Source organism: Barbus barbus (assembly GCF_936440315.1).
Source record: "Barbus barbus genome assembly, chromosome: 8".
Taxonomy (NCBI): Eukaryota; Metazoa; Chordata; class Actinopteri; order Cypriniformes; family Cyprinidae; genus Barbus; species Barbus barbus.
The window spans coordinates 4,789,670-4,805,679 of NC_136736.1; the positions used below are offsets into that span (position 1 = coordinate 4,789,670).

At 37.5% G+C, this 16,010-nt stretch overlaps 2 protein-coding genes across 2 annotated transcripts; both read left to right on the forward strand.

Moving 5' to 3' along the window:
- The first annotated feature begins 1,871 nt into the window (after nucleotides 1-1,871).
- On the forward strand, nucleotides 1,872-6,235 carry LOC306873372 (calcium homeostasis modulator 1-like). Its single transcript, XM_079422623.1, has 3 exons — nucleotides 1,872-2,067; nucleotides 3,341-3,927; nucleotides 5,298-6,235. Exons 2-3 carry the CDS (start codon nucleotides 3,376-3,378, stop codon nucleotides 5,985-5,987), a joined length of 1,242 nt encoding a protein of 413 aa, XP_079278749.1. The 5' UTR covers nucleotides 1,872-2,067; nucleotides 3,341-3,375; the 3' UTR covers nucleotides 5,988-6,235.
- Nucleotides 6,236-9,587: 3,352 nt separating this feature from the next.
- On the forward strand, nucleotides 9,588-15,989 carry LOC306873434 (RING finger protein 122-like). Its single transcript, XM_079422716.1, has 6 exons — nucleotides 9,588-10,681; nucleotides 12,460-12,610; nucleotides 12,989-13,031; nucleotides 13,823-13,864; nucleotides 14,600-14,682; nucleotides 15,277-15,989. The coding sequence occupies exons 1-6, from the start codon at nucleotides 10,657-10,659 to the stop codon at nucleotides 15,398-15,400; spliced, it is 468 nt and encodes a 155-aa protein (XP_079278842.1). The 5' UTR covers nucleotides 9,588-10,656; the 3' UTR covers nucleotides 15,401-15,989.
- The last annotated feature ends 21 nt before the right edge of the window (nucleotides 15,990-16,010 follow it).

Here is a 16,010-nt window from a genome sequence, read left to right on the forward strand (position 1 = left end):
GGCAAAGGGGACGGGAAGGAAATCGAACTTGGGTCGCCGCAAGCATAATTGCGCTATGCGTGAGATCGCCAACAAGTGTGGCGCTTACTATGAGGTGAAACGTCTTCTGAGGTTCATGCCAGATATTAAGTACAGTCCAAAGGGACTAACTGGATTCAGAATCACAAAGAACGGCGCTGAACATACGTTTCATACCCCAACCGCTGCAATGGCTTTTGTGAAACAACACCTATTACCTGCTTGAATAGGTACAAAGTACTGGAACTTAATGTCTCATTTTCTCTGGTCCATAGACTATTTACAGCACTTAATTCCGTGGTTTAATATGTGTAGATTTATTTTGGTAGGGTTTGTTTATCTGTATTAGGTTATATTTGCTGTATTTAGTATTTGTTTGCGGAGATACGTCCGAGTTCTGTAACAGATTGATACTTGTATTGTGTATTGAGATGTTTGTGTTTTTCTTTAATAAAAAAAAAATAAATAAAATATCCCATAGATTCCATATGGGGTTCAGGTCAGGCATGTTGGCTGGCCAATCAAGCACAGTAATATCATGGTCAGAGAAGCACTTGGAAGTGGTTTTGGTACTGTGGGGAGGTGCTAAAGTCCTGCTGGAAAAGGCTCCATAAAGCTTGTCAACAGATGAAAACATAAAGTGCTCTAAAATCTCCTGGTAGACGGCTGCATTGACTTTGGACTTGATAAAACACAATGGACTAACACCAGCATATGTCACGGCACCCCAAATCATCACTGACTTCGGAAACTTCACACTGGACTTCAAGCAGCTTGGATTCTGTGGCTCTCCAGCCTTCCTCCAGATCTTGATTTCCAAATGAAATGCAAAATTTACTTTTATCTGAAAAGAGGTCTTTGGACCACTGAGCAACAGTCCAGTTCTTTTTCTCCTTAGCCCAGGTAAGACGCTTCTGATGTTTCTGTTTCAGAAGTGGCTTGGTAGCCCTTTTCCTGAAGATATCTGAGCATGGTGACTCTTGATGCACTGACTCCAGCTTCAGTTCACTCCTTGTGAAGCTCTCCCAAGTGTTTGAATCGGCTTTGCTTGACAGTATTCTCAAGCTTGTGGTCATCCCTGTTGCTTGTGCACATATTCCTACCCAATTTCTTCCTTCCAGTCAACTTTGCATTTAATATGCTTTGATACAGCACTCTGTAAACAGCCACACCTTTCAGGAATGACCCTCTGTGACTTACCCTCTTTGTGGAGGGTGTCAATGATCGTCTTCTGGACCATTGCCAAGTCAGCAGTGTTCCCCATTATTGTGGTTTCAAAGAACAAGAGATGCCCAGAATTTATACTGTATGGATGGTCATTTATTGAAACTCAAATGTAAATATTCTAATATTTTGAGATACTGATTTTTGACTTTCATGAGCTGTAAGCTCTAATCATCAAAATGAAAACAAAAAAAACGTTTGAAGTGTTTTACTTTACATGTAATGAATCTAAAATATATGAAAATTTCACTTTTTGAAATAAGTTACAAGAAAAAATTAACTTTCACCATATTCTAATTTTCTGAGATGCACCTGTACTAGTACATACTACGTACTGTATAGCTAACAATAGAGTGTATATTTAAGTTTTCTTAAGGAAATATGGTTGATTTAATAATCATTGTAAATTATTCAAAAGTTTTCCACCAACTGTACCTACCTGCAATCCCACAGAAGATTCAATTTGAATAGGGAGAGGCAATGCCTTTGCATGCGCTCTGAGCCACACCGCCTTTTACCATGGTATCACCGCCTATGTAAATATATGCAATTAACTATATATACTATGATAAAATACAAAGACACTTTTTTGCATTGATACGGAAATCATGATGTTTGCAAGGACAAAAATACAAGCAGACGGAAGTTTAGGATATCAACAGATTCACATTTTCACCTAAGAGCTTAGAATCTTTCACATCACGTGGAAGAAGGTGTGTATTTGGTTTTGTGTGTCAGAGAGAGATAATGAGGGCTGAAACAGATAACACAAAATCCTTTGCTTTCACAGGCGGACGAATATTTGGCAGCACATCGCAAAATTCTGTAAGTAGACAGAGCTGTTTTTTCGGCATTTTGCTGCACTATTATTTCAGACTTGTATATTTAAGTTTTTCATAATTTAGTCAGTAAATTGTCTTGTGACACTATTTACAGTACTTAGTCTAATTATGTATAATTCAGCAGTGCACATTATTCTAAAGAAAACAATTGTTGTCTACAAGTCACTGCATACTGCACATTTTTCGGTAACACTTTACAATAAGGTCTCATTTGTTAACATTAGTTAATTCTTTAACTAACATGAACTAACGGAGAGCAATGTATATTTACAGCTTTTATTAACCTAATAATGTTAGTTCATGAAACTAACTAAATTAGTAACTAAATTAACCTTGTTTTAGTAAATGTTGAGATTAGTGAAGTGAAGTGACATTCAGCCAAGTATGGTGACCCATACTCGGAATTTGTGCTCTGCATTTAACCCATCCAACGTGCACACACTGCAGTGAACACACACACACACACACACACACCGGGCAGCCATTTTATGCTGCAGCGCCCGGGGAGCAGTTGGGGGTTCGGTGCCTTGCTCAAGGGCACCTCAGTCGTGGTATTGAGGGTGGAGAGAGCGCTGGACATTCACTCCCCCCACCTACAATCCCTGCCGGCCGGGGACTCGAACCCGCAACCTTTGGATTACAAGGCCGACTCTCTAACCATTAGGCCACGACTTCCCCCAGATTAACATGAACTAAGAAGATTAATAAATGCTGGTATTGTTCATTGCTAGTTCCTGTTAACCAATGTTATCCATTTTTCATTGTTCAATTAATTCCAAATTGACTTTATACATATTTTTATTGGCATCTGTACGGTGGCCCAGTAGTGCACAACACAACAAAATCTAATTATGGCTAATTATCGTGGCTTGTTTCAGTTGTGTTGTGCTAAATTCATTGTGTTGCGGCTTGTTTCCATTGTGTTTTGCTAATTTCGTTGTATTGTGGCTTGTTTCTGTTGTGTTTTGCTAATTTCATTGTATTGTGGCTTGTTTCTGTTGTATTGTGCTAATTTCTTTGTGTTGTGCACTACTGGGCCACTGTACATCTGTGGTTGCATGAAGAACCTTTAACATTAATGGAACCTTTCTTTTGCACAAAAGGTTCTTTATAGTGAAAAAAGGTACTTCAGATCACTGCGAAAACCCCCCTTTAGGACATTTATTTTAAAGATTGTAGAAAACTTTTTAAGAAAGACATTCTGCATGTACAATATCAATATTGGCCCTTAATTAACACAATTTCTTCTCATACAGATTAATATCCAGATAGACCAATCCAAGATATCAACATGGATAAGTTCCGTATGATGGCCCAGATTCTTCAGTCCAACCAAGAGTCTTTTATGAATGGTATTTGTGGCGTCATGGCCCTGGCGAGTGCTCAGCTCTACACATCTTTTGAATTCAACTGTCCCTGTATCCCTGAATACAACTACTCATATGGGATCAGTATGCTAGTTATTCCACCTATATGGTTCTTCCTTTTGGGTTTTGTACTAAACAACAATGTCTCGATGCTGGCGGAGGAGTGGAAACGGCCGATGGGACAGCGGAGGAAAGACCCTGCGGTCATGCGGTACATGTGTGTGTCCATATCCCAGCGGTCACTCATCGCACCAGCCGTTTGGATCTCAGTGACTCTAATGGATGGCAAAAGCTTCCTGTGTGCCTACAGTATGGACGTGGACATGTCTGAATTTGGCAAGAATGGTAGTGGACATGGACTGTCTCAGGAGGAACTCTTACGAACACTGGCCAAAATACCATGCAAGCATATATATGATGGCCAGAACATCCTGTCGAGAGAGGCCGCAACCAGATACATACGCTGTATTTCACAGGTAAGATGATCTGCTTACTGCAGTATTTGCCACTGCTTGATATTAAAGGGATAGTTTACTAAATGAAAATTAAAATTTTGTTATTAATTACTCACCCTCATGTTGTTCCAAATCAGTAAAACCTTCGTTCATCTTCGGAACACAAAATAAGATCGTTTTGATGAAATCTGAGAGCTTTCTGATCCTCCATAGACAACAAGGGAGCTACCACGGTCAAGGCCCAGAAAGGTAGTAAGGACATCATTATAATACTCCATGTGACATCAGTGGTTGAACTGTAATTTTGTGAAGGTACAAGAATCATTTTTGTGTGCAAAGAGAACAAACATATTGACTTTATTAAATAATTCTTCTCTTTCATGCATGCATTGTATGAATGGTGGTGTACAGTGACACGGAATAGAAGAAATCGTTGAATAAAATCATTATTTTTTTGTCCTTTATGCACAAAAAGTATTAATTCAGAAAGCTCTCTGATTTCATCAAAAATATCTTAATTTGTGTTTTGAAGTTGAATGAAGGTCTTACAAAATTTGTCTCAAACTCAGTTCCTGGAGGGCCACAGTTCTGCACAGTTTTGCTCCAACCCTAATCAAACACACCTGATCCAGCTAATCAAGTTCTTCAGGATTAGACACTTCCAAGCAGGTGTTGGAGCTAAACTGTACAGAGCTGTGGCCCTCCAGGAATTGAGTTTGAGACCACTGTCTTACAGGGTTTGGAACGACATGAGGTTGAGTAGTTAATGACAGAATTTTAATTTTCAGAATTTATTTTTGGGTGAACTATCACTTTAATTCAAAACAGTAGTAGGATTACATTTAAAAAATACACTGATGTTTCTATGCTGCCTAAACTCAAAAAGTACTGTTGGGCACAACAGTTGGGTTCTAGATGTTAAAATAATTAATTTGTCTAAGAAATGTGGAAAAAGTGTGATTCTAAAACTGTAAATAAAAATAAATAAATAATAAATCAAACATTTTTCTTACTTTAAATAAAATAAATGGTAACTTAAAATATTGTAAAATATAAATCTATTTAAGCTAGCTGCCAAGGCAACATTTCTCATTTTCATATAGTTTAACTTGATGTACTAAAATAACTAAAACTGAAATAAAAATTAATAAATTTTATGAACATAACAAAACTAACACATACATATATTTGTTGACAAAAGGAATTAAGAAAATACTTAAACAACCATGGCCGCTGAAAACGATGGCGAAAATGTAGCACTCTGCTCACGCCTAAAACTATTGGCTTAGACTAACATACAAATTTTTACTTCTTAATGGCATTGTACAATGAGCCTGTTAATAATGTTACTAATATATACATTTTGTTTGTCTGTATTTTTAATGTTCCAGGCTTTTGGATGGTTGTTCTTGCTGATCATCACAATCGCTGCATTTCTGATCAGAGCCATTCGTCCCTGCTTCACTCAGGCCGCCTTTCTCAAAACCAAATACTGGTCCCACTACGTAGACACGGAGCGCAAGGTGTTTGATGAGACTTGCACAGAACATGCCAAAAGTTTCGCCAAGATCTGCATCAAGCAATACTTTGAGGGTATTAGCAGTGAAATTCAAGGCTTTCATGATCATTCATGTGGAGATAGCAATGATGAGGACGATAAACCTGCTACAGAGGAAGACAAACTGATGGGCGTTCGGCGCCAGGACACCATGAATAAGTTGCTGTGGGACTGGCACACGTGCAAACCTCCGCTGAATCTAAGAAAGTCTGGAGATTCTAGCACTGGACAAAATGGCGATTGTAGCATGAATGCTAATAAAAATCAAGACCAAAGTGATAAAACTGACCTTAGTGAGGGCCAAAATGGCTTAAAAAGCGGTTATGTGAATCCTGGCCTTGATATTGGCCAAAGCAATTTGGACAAGGGATATGAGAATGCTCGCTTTAGCATAGAACAAAATGGTTTTACGAATAGACGTAGCAATGCTAGCACAAGCCAAAATGAATTCATAAATGGTGGTGTCTCTTCTCCATGCAATACTCAAAGGAAAGCATGGGCAGTGTATTATAGCAAGGTTTGAGATATATTAATGTCACATCTGACTAGAAATCCTACTATATTGCTTTTCTAATGGATGTTGACTTAACCATCAAAATACATTAAGGCCTTTACAGTTATATATTATGTATCACATTATATAACCAAAGCAATAAATCATAATTCTAGTTTGATCCTTATACTATTTGCTCTACTTTTTAGTGAAAAATATATCTGTCAGTAAAAATCGTAAATTAATGTGAGCAGATGATGAATAAAGCACAAGATTTTAAATAAAATGCTGTCTCACGTTTTGCCACCAGAGGCCACTATACAGCACATCTCACCATATTTGACACGCTGGATATACTCTGTAGTTGATGTAATTTTTCTACTAAAATGTGTGTGTATATATATATATACATACATCTATATATATATACATACATACATACACATACACACACACACACACACACACACACACACACACATATATACATATAACAGTAAAGACAGAATTGCTCTGTTGGCAGTGGAGTCAAGACATTTGCAAATATAATTAAAAGATGAATGTGAGACAAAACTACAGAATGTCACATTTTATTATTAGCCGTTTCAACACATACATGTTTTACCAAATAGAAAGGACAGCACTTTTAGAGTTCATTGATGTGAGCAGAAGTATTGGGACAGTTGAACATAAGGCAGATATAAAAGATTAAAAGCTATTATTTAGTTGCAGATCCCTTGCGCACAATCACAGCAGTGAGTCTGTGACCCATAGACATCACCAGACTCTTGGTCTCATCCTTTGAAATGCTTTTCCCAGCCTTTAATGCAGCCAATTCCAATTGTTGCTTGTTTTGGGGAGTTTCTGCCTTTACTCTCCTCTCCAACTGGTGAAATTCATGTTCAATCGGATTTAAATCTGGAGATTGACTTGGGAAATCTAAGACTTTCCATTTCTTTGCCCTTATAAATTCCTTGACTGAACTGGCAGGGTGTTTTGGGTCATTGTCCTGATGCAATATGAAACACTTCCCAATGAATCTGGTGGCATTTTCTTGAATATTGGTGGGCACGATGGTTTTGTACCCTTCCAAATTCATTCGGCTACTGTCATCATACATTAGGTCATCAGTAAAGTTGAGAGGGCCTGTTCCAGAGGCAGCCATGCATGCCCATGCCATGACACCACCTCCACCATGCTTTACAGATGAGGCTGTATGTTTGGGATCATTGCAGTTCCCTTTTTTTCTCCACATTTCTGCTTTCCCATCACTTAGATAAAGATAATCTTTGTCTCATCGGTCCATAAACACAGCTCCAAAACTCTTCTGTCTCACCTTTGTGCTTTTTTGGTAACTCTAATCTTGCCTTTCTATTTTTGGTGCTGGTCAGAGGTTTGCATCTTGCTGTGTAGCATCTGTAATTCTGTGTCAAAGTCTCCTGAGGACAGTAGATTGTCAGAGCATCACCCCAGCTTTCTGGAAGTTGTTGGTGATTTTACAGACACGTCTTTTAGGATTCATTTTCACAGCTTTTATGATTTGTCATCAACTATTGTTGTTTCGCAGCCGATCAGGTCGTTGTTGGTCGCTGGTGGTTTCCAAACTCTTGATTTCTCCATGCCGTTTGTTTTTGCTAGAGCTCTAACTGACTTCCTCTTTTCTTTTAGCATCCAAATTGCTTGCTTTTCTCTCAAAGTCAGCTCCCTAGTCTTCATCCTGGTTTGTGTGTGTCATCATCAAATGCAAGATTCAGAATGCAGAAGTAATGGATATAACTGATACAACACAATCCCTGCTTTTAATATCTGAAGAATTAATGCAACAGGACACAGCTGATCACTTAAAGACCTGTGAGGCAACTGTTCTAATACTTATGCTCACATCAGATAGAGGGATGAAACTCTAAAAGTGCTGAACTTCTTAGCTGGTAAAACATCTATGTGTTGAATCACCCAATAATAAAATGTGACATTCTGTAGTTTTGTCTCATATTCATCTTTTAATCATATTTGTAAATGTCTTGACTCCACAGCCAACAGAGCAATTTTGTCTTTACTGTTCCAATACTTTTGGAGGGCACTCTATATATATATATATATATATATATATATATATATATATATATATATATATATATATATATATATATGTATATATGTATATATATATATATGTATATATATATATATATATATATATGTATATATATATATATGTATATATATATATATATATATATATATATATGTATACATACATATACCGTATATATATATATATATACACACAGAGCCGATCCTTCCTATATGCAGAATACGCAAGCTGCGTAGGGCCCCCGAAACACCAGGGGCCCCCCTCGCTCTCAAAAATGTTTTAATTTTAGTTTCGTTTTTGAATTTGGCCAGCGGTTATGAAAACATGAATGATAATTTATTTTAATGCGGTGCACTGTCATGCTCTCTACGTAAAAATCAGCGAAATCATGTAACGTGATTGTCGTACAGTCTCTTGCTCTTACTAAAAAAACGAGTTGAAAGCGTACCGAGCCGTGGAAGAGATACTGTTTCTCGAGCGCTTTCCATGAGCGTGATTCGAGACGGAGTGAAACCATAGACTGTAAAAAAAAAAAAAAAAAAAAAAGAGTAAAACACGGACAAATGTGTTTCATCCATTCTTTCATTCCAGCACTCCACAACCCCAAAGCGTAGGGCATATATATATATATATAATTTTCATTTTGGGGTGAACTAACCCTTTAAACGTAATTGCTTATTTCAGTTATTTGCCAAGGCAAGATTTCAAATTTTCATTTAAATTTGCGTTTTTCATCCAATATTTATATTTTACTTTATTTCAGCTTCATTTCAATTACTGAAAACAAATTGTTAATAGTTTTCGTATTCGTTAACAGCTCTGGAAAAAAACACCTGTATGACAGCAAATGGCATTCTCAGAATGAAATGTAACCTGTGATTTGTTAGATAACCAGCAAACAATCTGCTTAGCACAAAACTGAACTTGTACACCACCGACAAGTCATCAAGATCGCTGAGTGCGACAAACAGAGAGCACATGGTTGTTAGGCAAGCAGCAGCTGTTGTCTCTACAGAGCCGAATCCCGCACTATAGTGTTGGGGGTTGGTTAGCCTGAGTCTGTTGTATCCCCCCCCCCCCCCCCCCTTTCTCTGTTTAAAAGCTACAATTATATTCTGTGGTTGAACATAAACAGGCTTTGAACATGTCAATGCTTTAGTAGGTCAGACAGCAACATGATCTGCATCAGATCTGCTGCATATACGCGTCAAGTTCAAGTTCAAGTTGAGCTTTATTGTCATTCTGCTACATGTGTGGACATATAGTGGAACGAAATGTCGTGTCTCGCAGGACCACGGTGCTACATACTAGTTAAACATAAGATAAACATACAACAATGCAAGTATAAGAAAAATACCCACATCTGCTGCATATACGTGTCACTAATTCACTAATTTAGTCTGACCTATTTTTTTTAATCTCGCTTTTTTCTCACTCGCTTGTTTTGTCTGTCACCTTCGGCTTCTGTTTTCTGCAGCAGCGTGCATGCATACGGCCTTACTTCCTTTAAAATGATGCAGCCCTCTGAGCGACACATATAGAAGCAGCGGAAGCCATCCTGTGACTGCAGTCACGCAGAGAATTGGAGGAGGGGAATCGCTCAGGAAGGGAGGGAGGGATTGGAGGACAGAGTTGCGAGGCAAACCAGGATCACATGAGCACAGATCTGTTTACAAACTGAAACTGTGCGGCCAGGAAAGACGCAGGAGCCTTCCTGGAGAATATTACTGGCTGGCCTGACCAGAACACATCTTTAACCCCCAGATGCTTGCGTTTTGGCTCGGATATTTGTTGAATGAGCTAAGGGACTGTTCATTTTTTTGTCCACTTTCTTGATGGAAGGATTGAGGGAGCAGATGGTTTTAGGTGGAGAGAAAAAATACTCCCCCACACAGGCGCACACATAAACACTCCAGTGGCTTGATGGTGGTGAAGATACTGTTCTCTTCGATCCCTAAACAGCTTGCTGTTCGATAAAGGAATATACCTCAAAAAAAACAGACGGTTCGAGAGCAACGTCAAGGAAGAGAAGCTAGAAAAATCAACTGAGAGAGACATGCCAATGTCTCTTACAATAAGGGTTTGAGGGAAGACAAAGGCTATAGATGGAGTCTTGTATCAGCTCGTATGTTATGGATGTTTAGTGCTCGCTAAAGCACCATACGCAGGAATTATTACTAAGGAATTTGTTAACTTTTGTGTATGACAACACAAAGAAAGTCACATCCGAAGTGCCATACGGACTGGATCTCAAAGACAAGAAGAATAGCAAGGGCACATTATGCTCCCTTTGTCTGTGTAACAAAGCATCTTGTGCATATTCACATCGGCGGTGCCAAAGAGTGATTGAAATCTTCTGTTCTTCGATGCTGACATCATAAAAGTGGGATGAATGGAGGAATAATTGAACTATAATCAAGACAGCACACCCTGTCATTTGAAGAGCTGCTTTTTAGACCTGTCTGACCTACGGGAAGAACGTTAGGAAAATTGTCAGGAATAAGTCAACCCGAAATCAAGCTTTCGCTTGTGTCCTCCAGCCCCCGCATTGCCTGTTCCAGACAAGAAGTGAGTTTGCAGCAGTAGTGCTTGGAGTCAGATTACATGCAACCATTCCAATGGTGTAACGGTGAGTGGCCTTTGCGAAAAGTCCAAGTTGAACTTGAGTTTGTTTTTTCCACCAGCATTAGTCACTGAAATGGTATTGTTGCTCAGGATGTTGAAACCAGTTTGAAGAAGTCAAGGGGAACTATTCGGAAAGGTCAAGAGTAGCTTGTGAAGATTGTGGAAGTATTCGTGCTAAGCCTAGACTGTTTTTAACAACCCGCATGCTGTCAGCCTTTTGCTCTTCTGAAAACTGATATGTCTAGAGTTTTATTTTTAGATGAAAACATGGATCGACCAATAACGAGTCAAATGTTCAATTACAGTAACGCTAAGCAAGTAGACAAGGACTGCATTCTGATTATTAGTGGAAATTGCTCTGATTCTGATTATGCATACGTCATAAGTCGAGTAAACGTGTCAATCTGATTGCCTTAACCAGATAAAACAAATAAAACTGCTGGCAAACTAGCATATTTACATATTATTAAGACTTTCGGGTCATATATGCATATACTGTTTCCAAAGTTTGAGGTTGGTATGATTGGTTTTTGAATTAAGTCTTTTATGCTCACCAAGGCTGTATTTATTTTCATTAAAAATACAATAGAAACATTATAAAGAAATATTGTGAAATATTATTACAATTTAAAATGACTCAATTCTATTTTTATGTATTTTAAAACATAATTTATTCCTGTGATGCAAAGCTGAATTTTCAGCGTCATTACTCCAGTCTTCAATGTCACATGATCCTTCAGAAATAATTCTAATATGATGATTTGTAGCTCAAGTATATTTTTGTGGAAAGTGCTACATTTTTTTCAGGATTCTTGCAGAATATAACATTCAAAAGAACAGCATTTATCTAAAAAAATAAATCTTATGTAACATTAAAAGTATCTTTTTGATCCATCTAATATATCCTTGGTTAAAAAAAAAATGGTATTATTTTTTTCTGTAAACAAATAAATAAAATACTGCTCAAAAATAAATGAATAAAAATGTAATAAATAAAATCCTACTGAACCCAAACTTTTGAATAATACATACATATATGTGTGTGTGTGTGTAAAAAAATATATGTATACAGGAAGCTGCTGAGCAAGCAAACTTCTTCTGAATGAGGCATTATGGAAAATGACAGTAACCACTAACAAAAATGTACCATGGTAATACTATGGTATTCTATGAGTAACCTGTACACGTAAATAAAGAAATATATAAAAAAATGGATATTCATTCAGTATCCTTACATAAGAATAATAATAATCATTCAATAAAAATACATTCAGCTGTAGTGAACTGTAATCTATGCTTCAATATATGCCAAAATATATTAATAATACTGTACATAATACATTCTCCAAATAGTTTTAAGATCTGAATCCTGTGCATATGGCACACATTAAATCTCACTTTACCGTCTCATCAGAATAACACAAGCTTACAATAATCTCTGTGGAAGCCCCTCTATATAAGCACCTTAGATGAATCGTTACACAGATTCAGACAGAGGGGGATTCTTGCAGACGCTGCATTAATCTTTAACTCTTATGCTGACTGACAGGATAATATGAATAGTTAGAAAACAGTAAAGTATGAATGGTAAACTTTTTTAACACACACTAACACACATATGGCTTCCTGAAAGGCCAGATGGTGATTTGTTGGCTGCAATTAGACAGTTGTTCGTATTTGTTTTGTACAGCTAATTCTCCAGAATTCCCTGAAAATGGTGTGCTTCCAGCTCAAATATTCTCGAGCCATTGTGTGTGATTTAAAGTGTGTGTTTGTGTGCAGGCTGCCTCTGTGGTCTAGGGCTGCAGCATTCAGACTGTGATATGTCAGAGGAAGACATCTACCGTCTGCCGCTCAACGTGTACGTCATTGTACTGGGCATAGGCATGTTCATCTTCATGCTCAGTGTAATCTTCTGCTGCTATCTGTTCAGGCAAGAACCCAAATGCATTCACCACACCCGCACAACAGTGTTGCTCTCTGCTCCTGTAAAGACATGCAGAAAGACAATCTATTATTATCTAAAATGAATACAGTCATCCTATTCACAATCAGATTTTTTAAAATGGTGTGATTTAAATTATATTTAGAATCCCATATTTAATCAGACTTTGAGTTGAGACAGTATAAATGAGTGTTTATATTATATAGAAGTGTTTTATATGCATATATGAGAGAGTTTGACAGAGGAAATGCTGCAGCAAAACGAATTACACAATCACAACATCTCTCTTTTGCACCACCCACAGCAGTTTTGCAGTTCAACTCAGGAAGTGCAGAAGTGTTTCATTTTTTCCTCTTCTCTTTACAGATTGAAACAGCAAGGTACAAGGGAGCAGTACAGCTACAATGAGGTGGGCCTAAAACAATACAGTTCGATGTAAATATAGCATAGTCTTAGCCATATGAAATCCAGATGACCTTCATGATATACTTTGCTCCTCATATAGTTAGCAAATGTGAGATATGATAATATTATATGGGTTATATGACACAAGACAGGATGATATTTTCAAACAAAAAGCTCTAAAACTTAGGCCTGAAAATTAATTTAGTCTTTTTCAAAATGGTGAAAGGAGGTAGGCTACTTAACCTTCATAATGTTGATCAAGCTTATTCGATGTTATGTCGGATAATAGGCTAATTCATCTAAAATATCTAATGGGTCTCATAATAAAATATGGGACGTACGTTACCGTTTTCAAAGAAAATGCTATGTAAACACCTAACTTAGCACATAACATTAAATCAATCAATGAAGCACACTTGTCTATTCTCAGTTACTCACAGTAGTTAGTCACAGTGGCTGGGAAAAGTATAACCTTTTTTAAATTACTTTACTTGATACCAGATTAATATTTAAACAACTAAGTACCTCAAAAACGATAAACACGGTGTCCCTGTGGCGTTACTTTTCGCTCTCAGTCTCAACGGCTCTGCTCGCAACGACGCTGACTCGACCAATAGCATGCGTCTGGGGGCGTGGCTATCTGTTTGTTCGACCAATGGGTGGCGGGGGGCGTTTGGAGAGCTGTTCCCGAAAATGCAGTTCCGTTCGGTGGCGCAGAAATCACGCTTTTGAACTTAAAATGATTTACTGTAAAATTATAAACAACACATTGTCCTTTTCTTTTTTTCATGAAAGGTGGTGTTGAAAGGTGCAGGAAAGAAGCTGAGCCTGCTGGGAGTAAGTGTCATAAGCTCTCTGGGTGTGACTGTTTGAACTTGTTATGTGGCCTAAAGGGTGTATGACTTTAGAATCAAAGCATTATTTTTAAAGGAGAAATGTCATTAGAAATAAAAAAATAAAAATAAAATATAAGGGCCAAGCTGAAATTGATATTTTTAATTTCAGTTAACAAAAGTGAAATTTAGGTAGTTTTTTATTATTAAATATAATTAGTAAAATTTTGGATAGGGACATGCAAATTGTCTGATCAATTTTATTTGAAAAGTTTATTTGCATTCCACACTAAACAGGGCTCAATAGATTAAATTATGTGACTTTTTATAAACACAAGCGTCAGAATCAAAGATTCCAGTTCTACATTTCAGATCTCCCTCGCAGTGCATTAAAATTCCCTTTACAAGGGAGGCTTGATTAGGTTATAAAGCGTTCGTATGATTCATAAAACCTCAGGAGAAATTCTTGATTGTGCAAACAGGATTTTTTTGGTCCTCTCAACCAACTGGTGACCTGCATTATGGGAACCCAGATGTGAAACTGATGATATCCAGTAGAATAGAATGCAACTCCAGACCCTTTGTACCATCATGCAGTAGGAAAAAATGTAGCTGAAACCAAACACAGAGAAATGTTGGCAAAGTTACAGCCAGCATTTCTGTAGCGTCCTGCTGAAGCGGTTGAATTATGTGTGTAAAAGAAAGGAGACTAAAATAGCTTGTTTCTTGTGCATCACAGCAGCCATGTGCCGTGTGTCTAGAGGAATTCAAGACCAGAGACGAGCTGGGCGTCTGCCCATGTTCACACACCTTCCATAAGAAGTGAGTTCCACTGAAACAAGTGTTTACGTAATGGGAAATGTTACAGGACCTGCATGGAATAGCCAGCAGAATTCTACAGAAAACTCATCATTCACACAGTTCATGCCCATTTTAAAATATAATAAAATAGAAAACAGTTATTTTATATGATAATATTTCACAATATTACATGTTCTTTACTGTATTTTTGATCAAAATGCAATCTTGATAAGCATTAAAAAAAACACTTCAAATACATAAAATCTTACCAACCCCAAACCTTTGAACAATATTATATGTAAAATGAATAATAAAGTCTATTTTAAGTGAATAAATCCATTTACACACTCCTATTAATGAATAAGAGAAAATTTAAAAAAATGATATTAAAGCAACTAATATTATAATGCAATGCAATTTGTTTGAAGAATATATGCTTATATGTATCACTCTTACTATTGCTAACACTTCTGACTGCTAACAAACTACAAGCAACTGCAAAGCAACAGCTTAACATTGTGGTGACACCTTTTGCATTGACAAGTAAAAGTGCAAAATACTAGTTTGCCATTTGCAACAGTATTTCTTAAGACATCTCTTGTTGTTTCGTTGTAGGTGCCTGCTGAAATGGCTAGAGATCCGCAGCGTCTGCCCAATGTGCAATAAACCCATCATGCGTCTCCACAATGCCGACGGCCCTCGAGGAGCCGAGGGGCTGCAAGACCCCGAGGAGGTGTGACCCCAGAAACTGTACGGCCCACGGCCAGATTAACACCCTCTAGTTCTGCGATTGTTGGAACATATCATGTGACCTGCCAAGGCTCTCCAAAGCCATCTATATGCACCGCCACAGTGGACCCGGAGAACGCGAGAAACCAGGACGACACTAGTGATTCAGTACCATATTGCCAGTAGTCAAACATAAGAATAATCCCCTATATATCGTGCCACAATAATCTTTAAAGTAGTATCGTGCCGAGGTTCTAAAGCGATAGACACACCGTGCATGCTGGGTAACGGACATCAAAATGAGAGGTAAATATCTCAGGAGTTTGCCTCAGGGGATCTAACCAGGCAAAAAAGAAAACATTAAACTTGTGCTGTCGATGGACAGCCTTATATATGTGATAATAGGGTTGTAGGTGTAGTGCACTGTCTGTTTGACCGGTACTACAGGTCTTCATGAAGATCCTGCGTAGTCCTTACAGAAATATTAAATATATAATCAGTAACCAGCAGTTCTTATCCAATATAGTGTTCATTGCTTGAATTGTTCCTTTTACATTGTTATTTTGTATTGTTTGTTTTTGAATAAAATGTCATGTTTTTGTGGTTAACCTTCATTTATA